Here is a 22034-nt window from a genome sequence, read left to right as displayed (position 1 = left end):
TCCAGACGTTAAAGGGACACTGTGTGAGAATTTTAGTTGTTTATTTCCAGAATTCATGCTACCCATTCACTTATGTTACCTTTTTCATTAATATTTATCACCACCATGAAATTCTAAGTATTCATTATGACTGGAAAAATTGTTCTTTTCATACATGAAAAGAGGGATATTCTCCATGGTCCGCCATTTTAAATTTCCAGAAATAGCCATTTTTAACTGCAAAAATGACTGTACTTGGGCCATACTAGAAAATATTAGTTTATTGCTTAGTAAACTATCATGAAAAGGTCAAATTTGGCAATAGGCGATACAGTTTCAATGAGCAGCATAGTTGCAGTACCTTTTTTGACCATTTCCTGCACAGTGTCCCTTTAAGTAATCTGAATTCAAAAACTAGAAATCAGTCCATCTGTTTTTTTTAGGTTTGACCTCTTGTGCTGGATAATGAAAACGTGCCATTTTGATTGAAAGAGCCCCCCACCTGTTTTGCAGATTTTTGTAAAGGCTTTTAGGGGTTTTTTTTGCATATAAACCTTGCTTGTGCTCTCATCGTGTCTGTTAACAATAATCTGATGTTGTCTTTTTTTCTCGTGCCTAGAAAGCGGATGGGACCTGCAACACAAACTTCAAAAAAACAAAAGACCAAGAGCAAGTGATGAAGGCTCTGAGCGACTTTGTGGATGGCAATATGCCGATTCTGGTAAGCGTTTTGTCAAGAAACGATACAATACGATACGATACGGTGCGATTATACTTTATTGTCAGTTTACTCTGAAATTCATTTCGCATCCCTGAGCAAGACTCGTTTAAGACAGGACATACACATAACATTACATCACAAGACTATTGCACAACTGACAAAAACAGAGGACACTGGCCTATATACAGACATACTGTACATGCATACATACATGACATACAACCCACGTAACTTGAAGATATTACCAACGTGGAGTGATAACACTACGCAGTCTTATGACTGATTTAGCAAAAGAATAGATTGATGTATGAAGGCATGTTTAAGTCTGTTGCGGAAGGGATGACGACGTCCCGTCATGTACTGCAAAATCATGAGTATGAGGGGAGGAAGGAATTCCACTATGACTGATAACGGCCCAAGTGTTGTAAAAGAATTGTGAAACAAAAGTTCCTTGTCAGTCATTAACTCCGTTCTTTCCTGTGTGCACTTCAAATCTATGCTGCCTCTGTTCAGCCTGTGCATTCAACCTGTTGTAAAAGCATGGATCTCAAGATCTCCGTCTAGTCTCTGAGTGTATGAGGAAACCCATCATAATGGGGGTGTGGTTGGGCTACCCTACAGGTGTCTGTTTCAGTATTGGTGTCATGTTTTGTTTTTGTCATTTGGTCATATTGAACTAAATGAGCAAGTGCACATCTATTGATCGCAAGCATACTTTTGTTCCATTAACTTGTAGTAGACAATGCTCTCTGGGCACAACTGCACCATTTCAAACTATAGAACTGATTTAAAGGGGCATGAGACAATTCATTAATTACTTTCATGAGTCAGATGATGGGGAAATTAAACAAATTTCAGAAATTGCCACTTGTAACTTCTGCCTGACGGACCCGAACAAGCATCACAATAAAAAAAAAAATTAACAGATGAAAATCTGACTATGTACTAAAGTAGACACAATTCACATTTGTATGAACTGCCGCTCTGGTATGGAAAACATTCAAATCATCAGTGGAGGAAAGACATTTTCATGAGCTTAGATTTCAGAATTTTCCAGCAGGGAAACACGAAAACGAAAACTGTCGGTTATGCCTCAAATGTATTTGGTTCTCTGAATTATTAACAATCATTACAATAATAGTAATATTTGTTGTTGTTGTGCAAACTACACTAACTCTCTTGTCCCCCATAGAGAGCCTATCTCCAGAGGCTGGAGGAGATGCGGTCTGTTCTGGAGACGTCAGACTTCTTCAGGACTCACGAGGTTAGTGTGCGTGTGCGTGTGTGTGTGTCTGTGTCAGAGAGCGCAAGAGGACAGCCCTTTTATGATGGTGCTCTGCAGTAATTGTATTTAGAGCAGTGTTTCCCAACCTTTTTTGTCTCGCGTACCCCCTAAGCCTCTTCGTTGTGCCATGAGTACCCCCTAATTCATGTTCTATATCGCTTTCTCTGTCCTGATGTGACTGCTCCATACATTTGTTATAATAATTAAACATTTCCAAGTACCCCCTGCAGTGTGCTCGCGTACCCCTAGTGGTACACGTACCCCTGGTTGGGAAACACTGATTTAGAGGAATGGCTCAGGAGTTTGAACCACTCAGACAGTCTCTTTTTCAAGTTTTCCTGTCCATTTCAAATTTCCTTGATCAAGGGACTAGTTCCTAAAGTGCATACCCATTAGCTGGGTCGCAGTAGTTGCAATGCGTCAGCCCGTTTCATTAAAGGCTTTTTAACTTGACCAGCAGTGTGCCTTTGGAATCTTTGGCATGACTTTAACCACAGTCACTACTGAAGTTGAGTTTAGCCATATCTTAAAGTGCTTGGGTCGCACTTTGAATGGCAGCATTTGGCTGTAAATGGCCGTAAATAGTGGCCACGGAACAGGATGCAAAGACAGCCTTGCTTTGACCAAACTGCCTCTTGCTTAACATGCATTTCTGGAAGACCATTTGGTTAAGCTGTTGTGTAACAGTACACTTGGTGTGTGCCTTGCTGTTTATGTTTTTGTATGTGCATTAGTGCAATTGTCTTGCTGGGTTGGAACTTGTTATGAAACGTAATGAAGAATGAGTGGTTAAGGAGATAGGCTTTAGACCAGAGGGTTGCAGGTTCGAATTCCACCCCTTATATCTTATATCTATATGCTATGTTATCTTATTATCTTATATGGTATACCTAAATATTTCCATAGAGAACCCTTGAGTTTGGGTTTAGAACTGTGGAGTTGATTTTTCCGAGCAGACTAGCATTTCCATTCTGCTGTTCAGCCACTGAATGTTGCATTTAACTACAGATGATACAGATGAAAATAATATTACAATACAATTAATGTCCTTATGCTCGACAGTAAACATCTTGTATAATAACAGTAAAGGCATTTTGTTCTGTTCTCTATTCAATTCTGTCTCTGCAGGTGGTGGGCAGCTCTCTGTTGTTCGTGCACGACAGCTCGGGGAAGGCGCGAGTGTGGATGATCGATTTCGGAAAGACGGTTCCCGTTCCACCCCCGCGCACCCTGGACCACCGCACGCCCTGGCAGGAAGGCAACCGCGAGGACGGCTACCTGTGGGGCCTGGACAACCTCATCCATATCTTCAGGGCCATCCTGCCTGGTGGCTAGCGCTAACTCTATACCCCGAGGAGAACCTCCTCCTGGCCTACATTGCTACCACCACCAACTCCTCAATCTTCCGTCAAGATAAGGTGGAATGGTTCGGTTAGAGAAACGCCTTCCTCTAGCTTCTAGAAAAAACATTGTTGACACCGTATGAGGAGCAACATGAAAGGAATCAGCTGGCAGAGATCATGAAAAGAAGAGCAAACTTTTGAAGGGCACATGCTCAATAGAGCTAATCCCCCTTGCCCTGGTGCCTTTTGCTGCCTATGCGACGCATACTTTGTTGTTCCTGTGAAAATACACGTACGTATGTACTGCCTTCAAGCTGTTTGACACATACTTCTGGCATTTGGGTTGACGACTCATGTTTTTGCCTTACACGGAAAAAAAAAACACGTTTGGCTGGTTCTCACGGCCGACTCTGTTCAATTTCTGGATTTCTGCCCTCTGGTGGAGGAAAAGGGAAACGCCAAGTGCTTCTGGCTGCCATTGGGCCAGAAGGAGTAGGAGCAGCTTTATGGAAAACATGGACCAAGAAAGATTTTTTTTTTTGTTAACCAGAGACTTGGCTAATTTTCCTTTTAAAAAATGGCTAAATACGCTACAACACTAGTGCACACTGGATTTTTTTCTGGTGTCTTTTTTTAAATTGTAAATATATCTTTTTTTATTTAATTTTACTCCACGTCCTTGCATACCCCTTTTTTAGGTGACATTTTGCATGAGGAGACACTGGCTGGCCGTTTTTACACTATGGAGGGGCAATACTGTTATGTGCGAATGTGAATCTGAGTTTGAGAGGTATAGCTAGTTAAGCAAGCGAAAATGTACAGGGTAGATAACATGGAAAATATCTTCATAACACTGTCTTTGAAGGGGTCTACATTGTGGTGCCATGTCACCATTATAAGGACCTCATGAGCCATGTCAGGAACTTTTAATAATGACAAATTATTGATGTTTATGACTTTTACCATAATGTGTCAATGTGGTTTTTAGAATGTCATGACACTCAATGTTAACTTAGCGGTACTGAAACTCATTTTGATAATAGCCATAAACATCAATAATGCGCCATTAATGCCCCAGACATGGCCCGTGTCATGCTTGTAGTGATGGTCACATGACGGCTTTATGTAGACCCCGTCCAATAAAAGACCATGGGTGGATTCCAATATGCAGACTCCTGTCCTTGGTCTGTGCTTGTGGCCTCGCGTTTCGCTGATGCCCTCCCTCAGTGGAGAAAACGATACTTCCACAACAACTTTTGGGGGTTGCTATCCTTCATTCACCATCCCGTTTGCAAATGAGAAAATTGACATTAGAATTAAGCTTTTGGGAGATATTTAAAAACAATTCTGTTGTCGGTGTGACATTGTCATGAGGCCACAAGGAGACAAGTGAGTCCGGGAGTCTGCATATTGGAATCCACCCCATGTGGTCTTCCAGGGTCACTGGTGGGACATGGTCTACCTGATTTATTTTGTCTGTCGTTCATTCTTCAGTCAAGTACATCTCTGGAGGTAACCAGCAAGTTACAGCTAGATGCTACTTTGCCTGATTAAAGAGGTACATTGGGATCATTAGTAGTGTAGGTGATGCGTGCACAACATCCAGTCAAACAGATGCTGGATCAAACAAACGTGCGTAAAAGAAGAAAGAAAATCCGCACACTGTTGCTGTTCACCGATTTCTTGAACACAGCGTTTCGACCTCAGACGGTCTTCATCAGGTGTATAGGTGACCTATACACCTGACGAAGGCCGTCGAAACGTTGTGTTAAAAAAATCAGTGAACAGCAACAGTGTGCGGATTTTCTTTCCTCTTTTACATTGGGAACATTTCCACAAAGAACCCCCAGTTGCCATTGTAGGGGCAAAGCAGTGGTCCCCAATTATTTTTCCCCAAGGGCCAAATCTATCGTGGCGCAAATGAGGTTGAGAGCCAAACAAATACAGATGGCACACATAAATGTTTTTGTTTATTCCAACCTCATGGCGGGCCAAATGTTTGCCATGCCCGGGCCAGATCTGGCCCACAGGCCGCCATTTGGAGACCAGTGCACTAAAGGTTCTCTGAGGACCCTGTAGGTGTTTGGAAGAACTCCAAGGTTTTCTATAGCGTTCCTCATAGCACCTTTAGGGGTTCCTCCACAATGGCAAACCCCTTATGGTTCTTTGATGAAGCCTTCGATTGTGGGAGAAAGAATTACTTAAAGTTCTTCAGAGAACCTTCTGGGTGCCCCACAAATCAGCTCAGGGTTCTTTGGAAGAACCTTCAATTTTTTACAGTGTGTAAATGGTTTGAAAGAGTCCCCACTAGTGTCACACAGCTACCTTATGCTTCTGAAATACCTCAGTTTGCAAGCCTAGTATGTTAAGATTCTGGTTTGACATCTCAAAAGACTCAGCCAAGGTGTGTGCGTGTGTGCGTGTGTGCGCGCGTGCGTGTGTGTGTGTGTGTGCGTGTGCGTGTGCGTGTGCGTGTGCGTGTGCGTGTGCGTGTGCGTGTGCGTGTGCGTGTGCGTGTGCGCGTGCGCGTGCGCGTGTGTGCGCGTGCGCGCGTGCGTGCGTGCGTGTGTGAGGTAATGTCATGTAAAACTGCGTCAAGGTTAGAAATTGTAAAATGTTATAACATTAACATTTAAGCAACATAGACTAGTCACTAGACAGAACAAAACCTGGCCCCTCTGGCCGGCCAGGGATTGTCTGTCTTTTCAGAAGCCTCGGAACAAATTCAATCAAGGTCTAACGGGAGATGTAGATAACTCCAAAGGGTGACTGTTTCTAAAGAGCTTCCCTTTGTCGGACACAATTTGACTAAGTCTTAACCCAGTAACCAAGTAGGTAAGGCTATTTGGACAAACATTGTTAGGTGAACTGCCATCTCAGGTTCTTACCGAGAGCACCAATCATATACTGTAAATCTGGGGCTGTTGATCAAGTGTCATATTTGCCTTGAAATGATAGCCCTCTAAAAGTCACAAATTGATTTATTTATAATACTTTGGCAAACTTTGAGATGCATTGTCACATAAGGATGTTTTGCCATGTATGATGAGAATCTTGATGGGGATTACGCACGTCCTGCATATAATTAAGTGCCGCACTGTTAACTTTAAGCTGGAATGAACTACCGTTGGCTGCCAGAGAAATATCTGTATGGGAGCTGTGGTCATCTACAACGACAGTCATTTGGAGACTGGAATGTATTTTTGTTGTTGTTGTATGTACCATGATGTTGAGTATATTTTTCCAAATTTGCACTGCTTCTATGTATGGGATCTCTCACTTAGAATTCTCAATCTCTTATTTGTCACTTCTGTTGGGGTAAACAACAATCCAAAAATGTTACTCCTTAGTGTTCTTACATTTTCTTGATTGTGACGATATTTGGGGTGTACTTTATAAAACCTAAGGCCTTCTCCCACAGCCTTCAGTCTGAAAGATAGTTCATCAATATACACTGCATCATTTGCTCAGTCATTTACCATTCCAGTACTTGAAAATATTCCATTTTAACATTCCTCAAACCAAGTCAAAGAAATCTCATATTCATGTTTCTGTGCTTTCCTACTACTGTTCTTCACACACGAGAGAGCGAGCACATTCCTGAAGAACTGTTAATGTATTGTTTACACACATTAAGTATTATAGTTTTCTATTCATCTCCTCCCAGCCCTAATTGCAATACCTTAATTGTACATTTTTTTCTATCAAACATGATCCAGAACAATACTTTATTTTGGGACATCTCTGATGATTCTGATGGGAGCTACAAATCTGGTAGTTGTTGTCTGCAGTGTTGTTTTGCAGAAGACTGTCAGAGCTGGCCTGGTTGTACAATCTGACTGCGAATACAACAATAAAACTGGAACTACAAGCTTTGTGTCGGTTGTAAAATCTGTCACTGGGTTGCTTTTCCTGTACGGAGATGGAACCGTGTAACCTTAACATTATTTTAAGAAAACTCATTGCACATTGTGCATTATTTTAATATTTTCTGCATAAATGCTTACACACATACAGTGAGTCCAGGGGAAGAAAGGAGTCACCGGAGCATCTTCAGATGTGGAAAATAACTTGTTTTATTGGGCAAGCGCCAAGACTAACGTTTCGACGTTCACACGTCTTCTTCAGAGTCATATCTCTCTTTGCTACGTGATACAGTGAGTCCAATATGTATTTGATCCCTTGCTGATTTTGCAGGTTCGCCCACTAATAAAGACATGATCAGTCTATAAATTTAATGATAATATGTATTCAAACATGGAGAGACAGAATATCAAAAAGAAATTCCAGCAAATAACTTAAAATAATATATTTTAATTGATTTGTATTTAATTTAGGAAATAAGTATTTGACCCCTCTAGCTAAAGAAGATAAAGTACGTTGTGGCAAAGCCCTAGTTGTCTAGCACTGAGGTCAGATGCTTCTTTTAGTTGATGACAATGTTTGAGCATATAGTAGAAAAGATTTTTGCCCATTTTTCTTTGCAGATTATCTCTAAAACATTAATAGTTTGTGGCTGTAGCTTGGCAAATGGGAGGTTCAGTTCCCTCCATAGAATTACTATAGGGTTAATATTTGGAGACTGTCTAGGCCACTTTACAACTTTAATATGCTTCTTCTTGAGCCACTCCTTCGTTGCTTTGACTGTATGCTGTGTATTATTGTCATGTTGGGAGATCCAAAAATGGCCCACCTTCAGTGTAGGGGTGGAGGGAAGGACGTTTGCACTCAGGATTGCACATTGCATGTCTCCATCCATCCATTTGTTGACGATGTGAAGTTGTCCTGTGCCTTGGCCAGACAAACACCCTCAAACCATAATGATACAACTTTCATGCATGATGGTGATGAGGGTGTTCTTGGGATCATACAGCAGTCCTCTTTCTCAAAACACATTGAATTGTGTTAATGCCAAACAGCTTGACTTTGGTTTCATCTGACTACAGCACATCCTTGTCATATCCTAAACCAGTCTGATGTTTGTTGGCAAACCTCAGGTGGGACTGCACAGGTTCCTTCTGAAGTAGAGGTACCATGTGTGTACTACAGGATTTTAAACCTCTGTGCAACCAGTTGTTTTCTCAGTGATTTTCGCCCCAGTAGCTTTGATATCATTGCCTAGTTCATCCCGTACAGGTCTAGGGTGCTTTCTTTCTGTTCTCATGATTATTAAATCCCTACAAAAGGTCAAATCTTATATAGAACCCCAGGCAGGCTGATGGATAGTCATTTTGTATTCCTTACATTTTGGAAGAAATGCATCAACAGTTGGGGGTCATTAATACCCAGTCTCTTTCTTCTTTGTAGCCCATTTAATCTTTGTTCAGGTCTAAAATCTTGTCCGTGATACCATTTGACCACTCTTTGGTCTTTCCCATGCTGGTAAGGTGGGAGTGTGACTGATTCACTCATAATATGGACTGATTCAGCTGATTCAATGTTTATTTTATGCATGTTAGTATGTACAGGTGTCTTTAATTCAGATGACAAGTTGATCGGAAGTGCCCATCTTGTCTGTGGACCCAGAACTGTTATCAGTTGGCAGGGAATCAAATACTTATTTTGCTCGATGAAATAAAAATAAATTAATATATATTCTCTTCAGTTAATTTCAGGATTTTCTTTTTGATATTCTGTCTCTCCATATTAGAATACATATCATCATAACATGTATTGACTGATCATGTCTTTGTTAGTAGGCAAACCAACAAAATCAGCAAGGGATCAAATACTTATTGAACTCACTGTACATACTTATGCACATTAGTTTAGTTTATTTTATTTGATAGGGACAGATAGATAACATGTAGGTTGCATAACAACCAAACAGCAAGCATCATAGCATGTATAGCCAAAAGCTAATTTCCAATGCCTGTACCTAGAAGGCTTTTAAAACAATACAATAGCAGCAATAACAATAAAACAATATTATCATAAAAACAGCCTATACACTCATTCAGTCAAATCATTCATTTTTGAAAACTATTATTTAAATTATTATTTAAAATTGGTGTTAATTCTTCCATCCATCTCATGCATTCACTAAACATCACACAACACTTTTCCTACCAATCCTACATCTGTCCTGTACTTACTGTTATGTATTCTTACACATTATCACACACACAATATATATACACACACACACACACACGAAATCAGCCCCCCCCACACACACACACCAAATCAACTACCCCACCCCTCTCTCTCACAAACACATGCACACACCAATTAACCCCCCCCCCCACATGACTACATACCTGGTTGCTTTTTAGGAACTCCTTCAGTTGCGTTTTAAACTGTTCATGATTATGAATAGCCTTGATATCAGATGGCAAGCTACTCCATTGATTAGTTCTTTTGATCAGGAATGAAGACTGGCCAAAGACCGTTTCGCGGTGTGGTACCCTACAGTTGCCCGCTACAGCGTTCCTGGTGGACCTCCCAGCAACCTGTATTGGTTGGATGTTATCACAAAGCAACTGAGGGGCTTTACCATGCAGACACTTATGAACTAGGATGACGTTAGATAAGGCTATGTAGTTATGAAAGCTTAGCATGTTCAGGTCCCGCTTTTATTTATACACATGCATACACACACACACACATACATACTTACAAAGATGCAATGTTAAATGACCTTGGATGTTTTGAAAGGCGCTTTATCTGCATTTAAACAGATTACACTGCACTCAAAATGTATACGTTGCCAAAGATGAATGAAAACTCTCAACTGAAGAAAAAATGCCTGCACACTTAAATCCTTTTGTTCATTTAATCGCCAGGCTGACGGTCAACACCTTCCTTGAAAGGCACTGTATATACTGTAGCAAAACTATTATTATTTACCAAAAAAGGAAAGTTAAGACAATTTTGTATGTGTCCGGTACATATATCCTTTCATGAGCATCAAAAAAGGTTTCTAATCTAAGAATGATTGACCAGATTTGTTCCCTTTAAAAAAACAAAAAAAAAAACGTCAAACTGTGTTGTTCTGTGGGGAGTATGCCTATGTGGCACTGTTTTGTATAAGTTTATCAGCTGGCAAAATGACTGCTTACCTTCATGAGCATCTTCACTTTTACAAGGTCTTAAGTGTAACATTCATCCTCAAACATTCCAGGACCAAGAGGAACCATAGCACATACTAGCTGCTTAATGATGATAGAAGATTTTTTTTTACAGTTTTTCTCGCAATATGCAAAATATAATGTCCAGTGTAGTTTCTCTCTTGTAAAATTGTAGCAGGGGTGCAGTTTCATATATTCAGTGATTCAGTGACTGCTTTGATAGGCAATGAAATGTTCCGTGTTCAAAGGTGTCTCACGTCAAGTGAAAAGAGCCGTCAAAAAAGAAAAGAGTTCATCAACAAGCTGATGTCTTTGTGTGGAGCATCACCGCCTGTCCTGCCAGTCCCGCTTCCACGCCACCAGAGGGCAGCACATAACTGCTTCCATCGTTCTCCCGCTTTGGGTCCAACTCTCTCAGCTGAATGTTGCTTTCAGCCACTACCCCAAGGTCCCACAGTTGGTATTTCAGGCTTTTTCCCTGCTTGGCTAAAACGTAAACCTCTTGCATGCTGTCCATAGACCACGTAGGAGAAACCCCTTCCTGGGGCGTAAAGACCCATGGAAGCGTGTCATCTGGCTTGACTTGCATGCTGTCCAGACTGCTCATGGTCAGACCCACCATTACACCTACAATCAGACAGGTAAACAACATAAGCACTAAAACAGGACGCCAGCATGGATGAATTGTGTTGGGAAGGATATTTTAGGTGGAATGAATATTTTGGGTTTTTTTGTTGCGTGACAGGGGAGTAGTGGTAGAGAGGACTGGGGAATGGATTGTTTATTGATTGATTGATTGATTGATGGATTGATTGATTATTGATCACATCTCACATCAGCTTCCGTTTCACAGGAGCACTGTTCTTCCTATGGTCAAACAATTCCATCAAGCTTTAACATGAACATACATTCATTTTCTTAGTCACATGCATTCTGTGCATGTAAGAATTGTGGGAAGGATTGGGAAATGACCTTGGGTTGGAATTGAACCTGGATCCCCAGATTTAAGGCTCAGTACCTTAGCCCCCTGAGCCACAGCACCCCCACTACAAGGAATACCTACAGTATATGGATCATTGGTTTAGCCATTACATTACACTTAGCTGACGCTTTCATTTATTCATAGCGACTTACAACTATTCGTTTTCAGGGTATTGGTTACAGTCCCTGGAGTAATGTGGGGTTAGATGCCTTACTCAAGTGCACTTCAGCCATGGATGGAGATGTAGGGAGAGGTCAGGGGGGATTAGGACCGGAAACCCCTAGATTGAAAGACCAACTCTCTAACCACTAGGTCACGGCTGCCCCCAGTGTAGTGCTCAGTAGCCAGTATAGTATTCTCACCTGAGATGACAGCCCAGTGTGCCCTGTGACCACTGCGCTGGCAAGGCTCGTGATTGAAGTCCTCATCATATCTGAGAGAAAGCAATCAAGGCAAGACACAGTAGACAAGTGTGAAGCTCACAAACCCCACCCTCTAAATAATTACACTACACTCCAAACTGTTTTGGCTCACTCTAACTGACACACTTTAATTCAGTTGTGCATAACTGCATGTCCTATTTGAGGTACTGTGGTATGTGTGGTGCTGTGTCTATATATACACAGTTCACAAAGTTTTTTTTTTAACTTTCAGTAAAATACTGCATATGAGAAAGTGAATACGTTGGAAATGAATTAGTGTTAAAAAACAGCTACTGTACATGAAAATTAGGTTGAGGTTGAGGCTATAGTATATTATAAGTTCACCATGACATTTCACCTGAAAGGTAAATATCCAGCATAACTTTTTGTGAACTGTATTATTCTGTTAGGATACGGTACGAGAACAGGCTGTCCCTCCAAGAGATGCTTCAAAATTAAGGCGGTATTGGTTCCCTTCATTCCTCCTTGCAGGTATTCAGCTTTACACCCACAAACCTCCTCTGCAAGAAAGGCCATGTCTCTAGCTGATGGGCAGACAAACAAAAAACACATTTACTGTATCAGAATAAACTCCTGGGGCCTATACTACAAAGCTGGTTCAGGAGTAAACCAGGTTAAGTTAATAGGCAAATCATCAAATAGAAGAGCCTGGAGTCCTCATTTTCAGGCTCTTCTCCACATGTCAGCCCATCTTATTAAAGGCTTTTTAGCTTTATCAAGCTGTGTGCCTTTGGAATCATTGGCAAGACTTAAACAACAAGGCTACAACTGGAATTAAGTTTGACCATATTTTAAAGGGACACTGTGTGAGATTTTTAGTTGTTTATTTCCGGAATCCATGCTGCCCATTCACTAATGTTACCTTTTTCATGAATACTAACCACCAGCATCAAATTCTAAGTATTCATTATGACTGGAAAAATTGCACTTTTCATACATGAAAAGGGGGATCTTCTCCATAGTCAGCCATTTTGAATTTCCAAAAATAGCCATTGTTATCTGCAAAAATGACTGTACTTGGACCATACTAGAAAATATTTGAAGAGTTCAGATGCAAAACCCCCTAACTCCATTTCTGAAGACCTGCACTTCTGTATTTTTAGAGAACCCAGTTGTTTGTTTGGTTTACATTCATGTACATGATAATACATATAAATAGTTATAAAAAAATAAATCAAATAAAAAATATGCAATTTTGTAGTAAATAAAAATGAATTAAGATTATTTTCTGAAAAGGCACTTAGGGGGTTTTGCATCTGAACTCTTCAATTGTTTATTACTTAGTAAGCTTTCATGTAGAGATGAAATGTGGCTATAGGCAGCCCAGTTTCAATGAGCAGCATAGTTGCAGTACCTTTTTTGACCATTTCCTGCACAGTGTCCCTTTAAGTAACTTATTTCCTTGAGCCAGAGTGCACCTGCTTAAGAGAAAAAAGTGAAGCAGCACTCCTTAATGACCAGCACTCCTTAGTGAAGAGTTGTTTTTTTTTAAGTATCCAAGTACTTTTATGAGTGGGACACGCTTTTGCCAAACTTTCAAGAATCAGTGTACTATTTACCTGAAAACATCTCTCCTTGTACAGTGTAACCCTTTGTTCGTGCCTTGTGTACTATAGTGTCCATTGAGATGCCTTTGGGTGGCTGCAGCAGTTGTGAGGCCATCCACAGGGCCACTAGACCACACCTTAGGCAGAAAAGAGACACAAGTCATTCATAATAGGGATGCACGATGTCAAAAATTTCGTCCGATACCGATATCCGATTATGATATTGCGGTTTTGGCCGATGACCGATATTAACCGATACCGATGTTTTTCTTTCTTTTAAAAAAAAAAGAGATGACAATGATGCAAACAAACAGAATTTTTGAATGTCGTCTTATTTCCAAAAACAGTTTTTAACTCCCTCTGATAATTAGATAAAAAAATTGAGACAAAATAGAAGACAAACAGTGAAAGTCATCGTCAAGTCCATTCTTTTAGAACCGTAACATATAAAAAAAAACATCGGCGTTAACATCGGCCCAGTTTTACCCATCAGACCGATGTCCGATGTGTTGAATATCGGCCGATATCGGCCGATACCGATACATCTGGCCGATACATCGTGCATCCCTATTTCATAATAATGTAAATTTGTCATATCATAATTTCTGAAGGCATATGCCACTCACAGATGCTTGCAAGATGTGCAATACATCAAATTTATATTGTGATATCAATATTGCTGTCAAACAATATCAAATTTCATAATATCGAGTTCAAACAATATTGTTTATACTGCCAAAAGGTAGGTTATGCCAAGCGCAACACACTTCCCTCCACTTAAGCCATTGCGCACACAGAGTAGACTTGCTACCCAACACTTATGCAGAACATCACTGTGTGTTTCTCTATGGCCATCCACTCAAACTGCTGAAGGGAGGGAAGATTGTGAATTGTTAAGCACATTTATTTGTCTTTAAAAGAAATATCATCTAAGAAAATGATACTGATATTGACTGAAATAATTGTGATCTTGATTTTTCTCTTGTGATTTTGATTTTTGAAATCGAGCAGCCCTACAAGCCAATTAAAACAATAGATCAGAAGCCATACCTCAAATAGAAAAGTAGTACATAGCCTAACAGGACTTTTAAACGTGTATGCAAGATACCAAATATTTATTGTTATGTACTCGTGAATGCAAGAATTCCTGAAAAGTTTTTTTTTGCACAAAAAGCAAAATGTGATTAAATGAAAAAAGTCTCAGCAGTAAAGAAACAAGTCCGACAGGCGGACAAAGATGCGTCCGTCTATGCACTCTGCCGCCTTGTGGACACAGGAGGGAATTGCAATTAGAGAATGTGTTTCAGACGGACGCATCTAAAAAGGCAGGTTGAAAAAAAGAGATGAAGAGTGAAGGAGGAGTTGTTCTTGTTTTGTCTTGTTCTCGTGTAAGTGTGTAATATGTGGCTATCGCTTTTTTTAAGACTTATGTAATAAACTCAGCCGAGAACACACTGCAACACATTCGCGATATCAAAGATTAAGTAATGTCCTGCAGCGTCATGCAGCGTCTCAAGGCCTTTTGAACATCGATTCGCCACAAATGTCCGACAGCTACAATATGTGAAGCCACTTACATAAGATGTGACTCGTGACAGAGTCGGAAGAGTAAGGAGACATACTCACTGTGGACCATCCTGAATGAGAGAAGGCACATATTTGTTGAGCAGCAACCACTGAAGGTCTTTCCTATACCTGAAGGAGAAAGGATAAAAGAATATCAAGAGTTTATTGGGGACATACATTAAGTCACGGTCATGAAACACACGATGAAATTAATTGTCCTGTGCAAAATTTGTACTGAAGGTGCCATCTAGAAAGTGTGTGTGTGTGTGTGTGTGTGTGTGTGTGTGTGTGTGTGTGTGTGTGTGTGTGTGTGTGTGTGTGTGTGTGTGTGTACTGATGAAAGTCTGGCATTTAAAACATTTTTAGTAGATGCCCAACAGTCAGTCACTGTCACTGTGATACAGTAGAGAAGAGGCTATCAGTGGTCTCCAAATGGCGGTCAGTGGGCCAGATCCAGCCCGGGCATTGCCATGAAGTTGGAACAAATGAAGACGTGTGCTTTCTTTGGCCATACAGTCAGGCGATTTGTTTGACCCTCAGCCTCATTTGTGCTATACATAATTAGGCCCTTTGGAGAAAATAATGGGAGACCACTGGCTACATGCTTGATAAAGGCATGCAATTTCCTGCACAAATCAATAGCTTTGACAATTTAATAAATGAAGACATCTGTATCTCTCCAGATCTAGGCCCCTAGAAAGCATAGGCCTTTGCACGTTAACTTCTAAAATATGAAGCCACAGATGTGAATTGCCCTCGAAGCTCTCTTACCCACTTTCCCTCTGTCTGAGAAGGCACAATGCCTCCTCATAGTCTCCCTGCACGGGGGCCTTTCCCTCAGCAATGGCCTGGTAGAGCTTCTTCTTTCCTGAGCTTGAGGGGCCTAGAGCTGTGGGAGGTGGTGGAGGGGGTGGCGGAGGAAGCACTGGTGGTGGCAATGGTGGATTCTCCATTGACATACTTTTTTATACTGTAAAAACAAGTTGGCGCACAAGCTGAGGTTGCTGAGGGCCTACCACACTGTGCCAAAATAGTAATCCAGGGGACACAGTACCACCACCCACCAACTGTCCAAAAGCAACGCAAAGCAGGTCGACTAGTTGCAACCACTGATGACGAAGTTTAGCCAGGAAACAGGCAAATCCCAAAAGTAAAAGTCAATCAATTTACAGTAGATCTAGGCCTAATCAAATTGTTATAATGTGTCACTTCAGGCAGACAGAGCACACGACTGGAAGGAAAAGACTAGACTACCTGTCACAGCGATTCCCTAATAAGGTAATACACTCGAGCAGCCCATACAAATACCATGATGCAATTGATAAAAGGCAGTATAAAATCAACAAGAAGGATGAGTTTTTAAACTACTCTGAATACAACAAAAGTACGTCTCTGAATGCAACAAAAAACTGTTTCAAAGTCAGAAGAATCTAATCCAAGTGGAAGATAGCGTTCATTGTTATGGGCACTTACCGTCCAATGGAAAGCGCTGTAATTCAGACATCAACCGGAAATAAGCATATACACCAATCAATGGATTCCCAAAGAAAGCTTTGTCCAATCAAGATTATCCATATTGCACCAACTCCTACGTCATTTCCTATTTGAATGTGCTTCAGCGCCCTCCCTGGTTTCCCCGTGCGTGTTTGGTCTTCCCATTCAAACGGAGGAGCTAAATCGTAGGTTTATTCTATGGTCTGATTTGATTTATATATATAGAGAAGCTGGATGAAATGCTGTTCTATTTTCTCTGGGTTCGCTGGAATTATTTGGTGCTGTGGTTTAATTGTATGTTGTTTGCAACGTCAGTTAGCTAACCAGAATGTTAGCTTGATGGTTAGCAGAACCTGTCCTTGTTGGTGTTCTTGGACAAGCTAAACTCGATAGCTTTGCAAGTTAACTTGACCGTGTAGATAGTTATTCCACCAGCACAGAGTTTAGATAAACTTTGTCAATGTGGATTGCGTTGTTTTGTTCTTTGTTGGTAAACTTTGGCAACTAAAACTAAACATCAACATTTCTTCTCAGACAATGGCCGCCCAGGATGTGAGACTCAACCATACCATTTACATAAATAATTTGAACGAGAAGATTAAAAAAGATGGTAAGTTGCTCACACACTCACAAAAATAACATTGCTGAATTGGGGGTGCATTCAAATGGTAAATGTACATTTGCCTCAGTTGTGACTCACTGGTTTTCTCCACCTTGTCCTCAGAGCTGAAGAAGTCTTTGTATGCCATCTTCTCCCAGTTCGGGCAGATTCTTGACATCTTGGTGTCCCGCACCCTAAAGTTGAAGGGTCAAGCTTTTGTTATTTTCAAGGAGATCAACAGTGCCTCCAACGCCCTCAGGTCTATGCAGGGCTTCCCCTTCTATGACAAACCCATGGTATGTATGATTCAGGAATTCTAGACGAGGAAGGTCTCACTATCCCAGTGATTAAAACTGCTTTCTTTACGTTTAGTTTTTAGATGGAGCTCCCTGAGGGAGGAAGTAAACACCACTATAGTTTAGTTTGTCAATACCTGCCATTTTATGGAAAAGCAAAAGTAACTTAGATCATGTCTTGTGCAGCTTTTATCAAATGTATGTCTAAATGTTTTTTGACCCTAGATGTTACACTATGTCGAAGATCAACCATTTTTTATATAATTTGGATTTCATCAAATCTTTTTGCTCTCTTTGTGGCCTCTGCAGGACGCCTTGTGAACCAAGTAGCCATGAATATGTTCTTCATTCATTAACCTCTTTTTTTCATAACATATACCAATAGCGTATCCAGTATTCGAAGATGGACTCAGATATCATCGCCAAGATGAAGGGCACATACGTGGAACGGGACCGCAAGAAGGAGAAGAGGAAGCCCAAGCCAGCGGAGGCCCCTGTGGCCAAGAAACCGGTCCCCGCGGGCGCCCCACCTGCAGCCATGGGCCCGGGAGTACCTGCCGCCATGCCGGTCAGACTCTACATTGGATTGTTTTTTTTTTCTTGTTTCTCTCTCTCTCTCTCTCTCTCTCTCTCTCTCTCTCTGTCTGTCTGTCTGTCTGTCTGTCTCTCTCTCTCTCTCTCTCTCTCTCTCTCTCTCTCTCTCTCTCTGTCTGTCTGTCTGTCTGTCTGTCTGTCTCTCTCTCTCTCTCTCTCTCTCTCTCTCTCTCTCTCTCTCTCTCTCTCTGTCTCTCTCTCTCTCTCTCTCTCTCTCTCTCTCTCTGTGTGTGTGTCTGCACCATTTAATCTCCTATTCTTCCCCTGCTTCTCTCTCTCTCTCCTCACATGTGGCCCACCTTCTCATTCAGTGCAGCCCTTTGACAAAACGACATGACATGACGTTTACATTACACTTAGCTGACGCTTTTTCATCCAATGCAACTTAGTTATTTAGGAATAGGGTATTGGTTGCAGGCCCTTGAGCAATGTGGGGTTAGGTGCCTTGCTCAAGCACACTTCTGCCATGAATGAAGGTGCTGGTCAGGGTGAGATTTGAATCTGCAGCCCTCACAGCCAACACTAGTCTTTTTAAAACCACTATGGAATCGCTCAGTTATGCTGTTAGCCCCATACAGAATACTCCAATTCCTTTTCGAACAATATTAACAGTCAGTGAGCAACTGACTGTCCCTCGAACTCTTCAAGTTGCAGTCAAATCCATGGCCATGTGGCCCTCCTGCTGGTAGCTATGAAAACCAGAGGCCCTCCTCTTCATGAAAGTTGCCCATCCCTGGATTAGAATATTGTATTTTTGTTTCACCACACCAGTCAATTAACTCACCTGATGCCAATGACGTCATTTCGGATCCTGGCATTCAGTACCATTGATGCTTATTTAACCGCGTCAATTCAGGGTTTTTTTTTATTCTGTGGTGCTGACATAGCAGGCATAGGATTCAATTTTCTGTGGGTCTTTGGGAAAAGCACCCAAAATGCTCTGGTACTATTGGGCTGTATGATTTGAAAATGACTGGCAGACAATGAGTTAACATGTTGTGATGACAGTTTTGGCATGATTGGGTGTACGTGTCTAAATGAAAGGTCAATTCCCAAGAATCTTCATAAAAGTGTGCACATCCCACCTCTTTTAGGCCAGGTGCAGGACAAGGTGCGTCTAATAGTGGAAAAGAGTAGAAGTCCGCACACTGTGGCTCCGCTTTGAACATTTATTCCGGTCATACAACGTTTCGATCCAACAGGGTCTTCATCAGGCATGAATTTTCAAAGCGGAACCACAGTGTGCGGTGTCTTCTACTCTTGTTCAGATCAGTTCCCAACCCACATTCCCAGATGCTTTCTATTGAAAGCCTTCCTGCCTTCCTTGTGTTCATGTGTCCATGTGTGTTTGGAAAAGGGCTATTTGAGGGCTGATATGAGTCCCTCCTTTTCTGTCATTCAAAGTCTGAGTGCCTTAAAACGTTTGGAGTACACTGTACAGTTCCCAAATATGATGGCAAATCACATATGGTAGACAGGGTGACAGAGGGGCAGGGTGATTTTTAGGCCTGTATCTTCCTTCAAACTGAAACTAGAGGTGTCAAAATCTGCTCATAATTTTTGTGTGCAATTCACAGGCTTGAAAGTAGGTGTGGCACCCAAACTTTGGAGGGCTTCATCTCCACAACCTTTGGACTTAGGATGCTAATACTTTTGATTCTTTCAATTGACATCAAAAGGAACCTGTATGTGAGATATCAGGCAAATCGGAGAGAGTCACCTGGGGAAACTCTAGGGAATCGTCTGAATTGACATGAAATGACCCTGCTGCTTTGTATCTTCAGGGTATGCCACCCATGACTCAGGCCCCCAGGATGATGCCAATGCCAGGTCAGCCCCCGTACATGCCACCACCTGGTATGATGCCTCCCCCCGGCATGGCTCCCGGCCAGATGCCTCCTGGTGCCATGCCACCCGGTCAGATGATGCCAGGCCAAATGCCCCATGCGCAGGCGGTAAGGATACTTTGATTTCGCTGTGTGTGTGTGTGGGTGTGGGTGTGTGTGCGTGTGTGTGCGTGTGCGTGCGTGTGCGTGTGCGTGTGTGTGCGTGCACGTGCGTGTGTGGGTGTGTTGGGGGATGTCTTAACGTCTATTGGTATGTTTTAGTTTAACCAAAGATTATGTAGTGCTAAAATTGTTAGGGAAAATGCATTGATTTTGATGTATCAAAGTATTCCGCATTTGTAAAATGTTTGTTTTTGGGCTCTGGTCACTCCTAAATTTTAATCTTGTGTTAATGGCTGTTGCATTGATTTTTGAGAATAAGTACACTTTTACTCAAGACATCAAGCAGTGTCACCGGCTTGGTCAACGTAGATTTGAACTTTTGGTTAATTTTGCTCTCCTCCCTTTTCTTTGATTTTAAAAGGTTTCAGAGAACCCCCCAAATCACATCCTTTTCCTCACAAACCTCCCCGAGGAGACGAACGAGCTCATGTTGTCCATGCTCTTCAACCAGTAAGTATCTCTCTGCTTCCTGACTTCTTTCTGAGATGTGAGATGAATGAAGTTGCGCCCCCCCCCACACACACACACACACACTTTCATAGCCCAAAAAAATTGAACGCAAAATCAAAATTGTATAGCACTTTGACTGTCGTCTCTGTGAAAGGCACTGTAGGCCCTGCCGTGACGTAACGATGGGGCAGTTATTCTTTAACCCCCCCCCCCCCAACAACAACAAAAATGCGGGGTGTGGTCGTTGCGTTATGACAAAGTTGCGTTTGAGAGAAAAGTCGCACACTAGTACTAAGTTATTTGATAAGCGGTCCCACGGCCCAATGGTGCGAAACGCTGGTGTAAGAATCCCTGTTCTATGTGGCCGACCGGGTTCGATTCCCGGCCCGGGTCATTTGCTGAACCTTCCCCGTCTCTCTCCCCATTCGCTTCCTGTCCACCTCTCATACTGTCCTGTCCATTCATAAAGTAAAAAAAGACCAAAAAAAGAGAAAACTTAACTTAATGTTTGCCTACTTTATCTCTAGGTTCCCTGGCTTCAAAGAAGTGCGTCTTGTTCCGGGCCGCCACGACATCGCCTTTGTGGAGTTTGATAATGACGTGCAGGCAGGTGCCGCCCGCGAAGCGCTTCAGGGCTTTAAGATCACACAGACCAACTCGATGAAGATCTCATTTGCCAAGAAATGAGACTTCTTGCATTGCATAAATGCTGTACAACCCTCCCATAAGTCAAACACTCAAAGCAGATTTTTACTGGTATATTGATAACTGGTCCAAAATCTTTAACAGAATTGTGAACGCTGTTAAAGGTAAATATGCATAGATGCTGCAGTCAGTCTGGGTCAATTGCAGCAGGCTGACATTGACATGTGAATTAGAAATTACTTTTCTCCATTTCCCGAGACGAGGTCTGGGTAGAAAGGAAATTGGCGAAACGCTTCCCAAAATAATGCTATGACCAGCTACAATAGATTCTACGAACTAAGAAGTGTTGTCTTACGAGTTGTATCGTGTTGTCAGATTTTATTTTTTTCCTGTCATCTCCTTGCCTTGAAGAGCAACATCTACCGGTATGTTATGGTTTGTAAGTACGCATTTCCCTTGGATTTTTACTCTTTGTTGATTTTACAAGCATTGCACCCAGGGTCTGGTTTGCCAGACATTGTACCTGGAGCTTTTGTTTTTTAATTAAAATGTTTTTTTAATATACTGGAATGTGTTGTCACTGGACTTCTTGGGGAATATTTCATAAACACACAGCTGATGTGAATTCACTCAAATGCCTAGTCTAATTCTCTATGACCTCAAAGGGATGACTGTACAGTACTACCTAAAGCCTTCAATAACCATGATCTTAATGGCGCAATTTCATTTTATTTTTGCCTACCCAGGCTGAGAATTAACAAGTTATGATAATGCTGTAATGTCACCGATACTCATGACCGTTAATTATGCCATGGGCCCTGGCGAATTAAAAAAAAAAAGAGAGAACTTTGGAGCAGCTTTCCCCTACATTAAAGGGACACTGTGTGATTTTTAGTTTTTTTATTTCCAGAATTCATGCTGTCCGCTCACTAATGTTACCCTTTTTATGAATACTTACCACCACCATCAAAATATAAGTGTTCATTATGACTGAAAAAAATACATGAAA

General features: G+C 41.5%; 3 protein-coding genes across 5 annotated transcripts in view; 2 read left to right on the top strand and 1 right to left on the bottom strand.

Moving 5' to 3' along the window:
* The window catches only part of itpkcb (inositol-trisphosphate 3-kinase Cb), a 42792-nt gene extending 38795 nt beyond the window's left edge, over positions 1 to 3997 (top strand). Inside the window, exons 5-7 of the mRNA XM_063205375.1 lie at positions 599 to 700; positions 1893 to 1964; positions 3114 to 3997. Of these exons, the coding sequence (XP_063061445.1) occupies positions 599 to 700; positions 1893 to 1964; positions 3114 to 3320 (381 nt within the window). The 3' untranslated portion in view covers positions 3321 to 3997. The remainder of the gene's footprint in view (positions 1 to 598; positions 701 to 1892; positions 1965 to 3113) is intronic.
* Positions 3998 to 10089: 6092 nt separating this feature from the next.
* On the bottom strand, positions 10090 to 16431 carry actmap (actin maturation protease). 3 transcript variants are annotated; one of them, XM_063205372.1, is made up of 7 exons: positions 16191 to 16431; positions 15708 to 15906; positions 14997 to 15065; positions 13383 to 13507; positions 12161 to 12347; positions 11743 to 11813; positions 10090 to 11025 (listed from the first exon to the last, which is right to left on the bottom strand). In XM_063205372.1, exons 2-7 carry the CDS (start codon positions 15893 to 15895, stop codon positions 10694 to 10696), a joined length of 972 nt encoding a protein of 323 aa, XP_063061442.1. In that variant the 5' UTR covers positions 15896 to 15906; positions 16191 to 16431; the 3' UTR covers positions 10090 to 10693. The 3 variants fall into 3 exon arrangements, with proteins under 3 accessions (XP_063061442.1, XP_063061441.1, XP_063061443.1); XM_063205371.1 differs by having other exon boundaries at positions 15708 to 16431; XM_063205373.1 differs by having other exon boundaries at positions 12218 to 12347; positions 15708 to 16426.
* Positions 16432 to 16504: 73 nt separating this feature from the next.
* snrpa (small nuclear ribonucleoprotein polypeptide A) lies at positions 16505 to 21595 on the top strand. The gene is made up of 7 exons (XM_063205374.1): positions 16505 to 16615; positions 16965 to 17040; positions 17155 to 17327; positions 17713 to 17895; positions 19706 to 19876; positions 20292 to 20380; positions 20908 to 21595. Exons 2-7 carry the CDS (start codon positions 16968 to 16970, stop codon positions 21065 to 21067), a joined length of 849 nt encoding a protein of 282 aa, XP_063061444.1. The 5' UTR covers positions 16505 to 16615; positions 16965 to 16967; the 3' UTR covers positions 21068 to 21595.
* Positions 21596 to 22034: the final 439 nt, after the last annotated feature.

The sequence above is a fragment of the Engraulis encrasicolus genome, chromosome 8 (assembly GCF_034702125.1).
Source record: "Engraulis encrasicolus isolate BLACKSEA-1 chromosome 8, IST_EnEncr_1.0, whole genome shotgun sequence".
In the NCBI taxonomy this organism is placed as follows: domain Eukaryota; kingdom Metazoa; phylum Chordata; class Actinopteri; order Clupeiformes; family Engraulidae; genus Engraulis; species Engraulis encrasicolus.
Note: the sequence above shows the minus strand (reverse complement) of the source record. Positions and strands in the feature narration are given on the sequence as shown.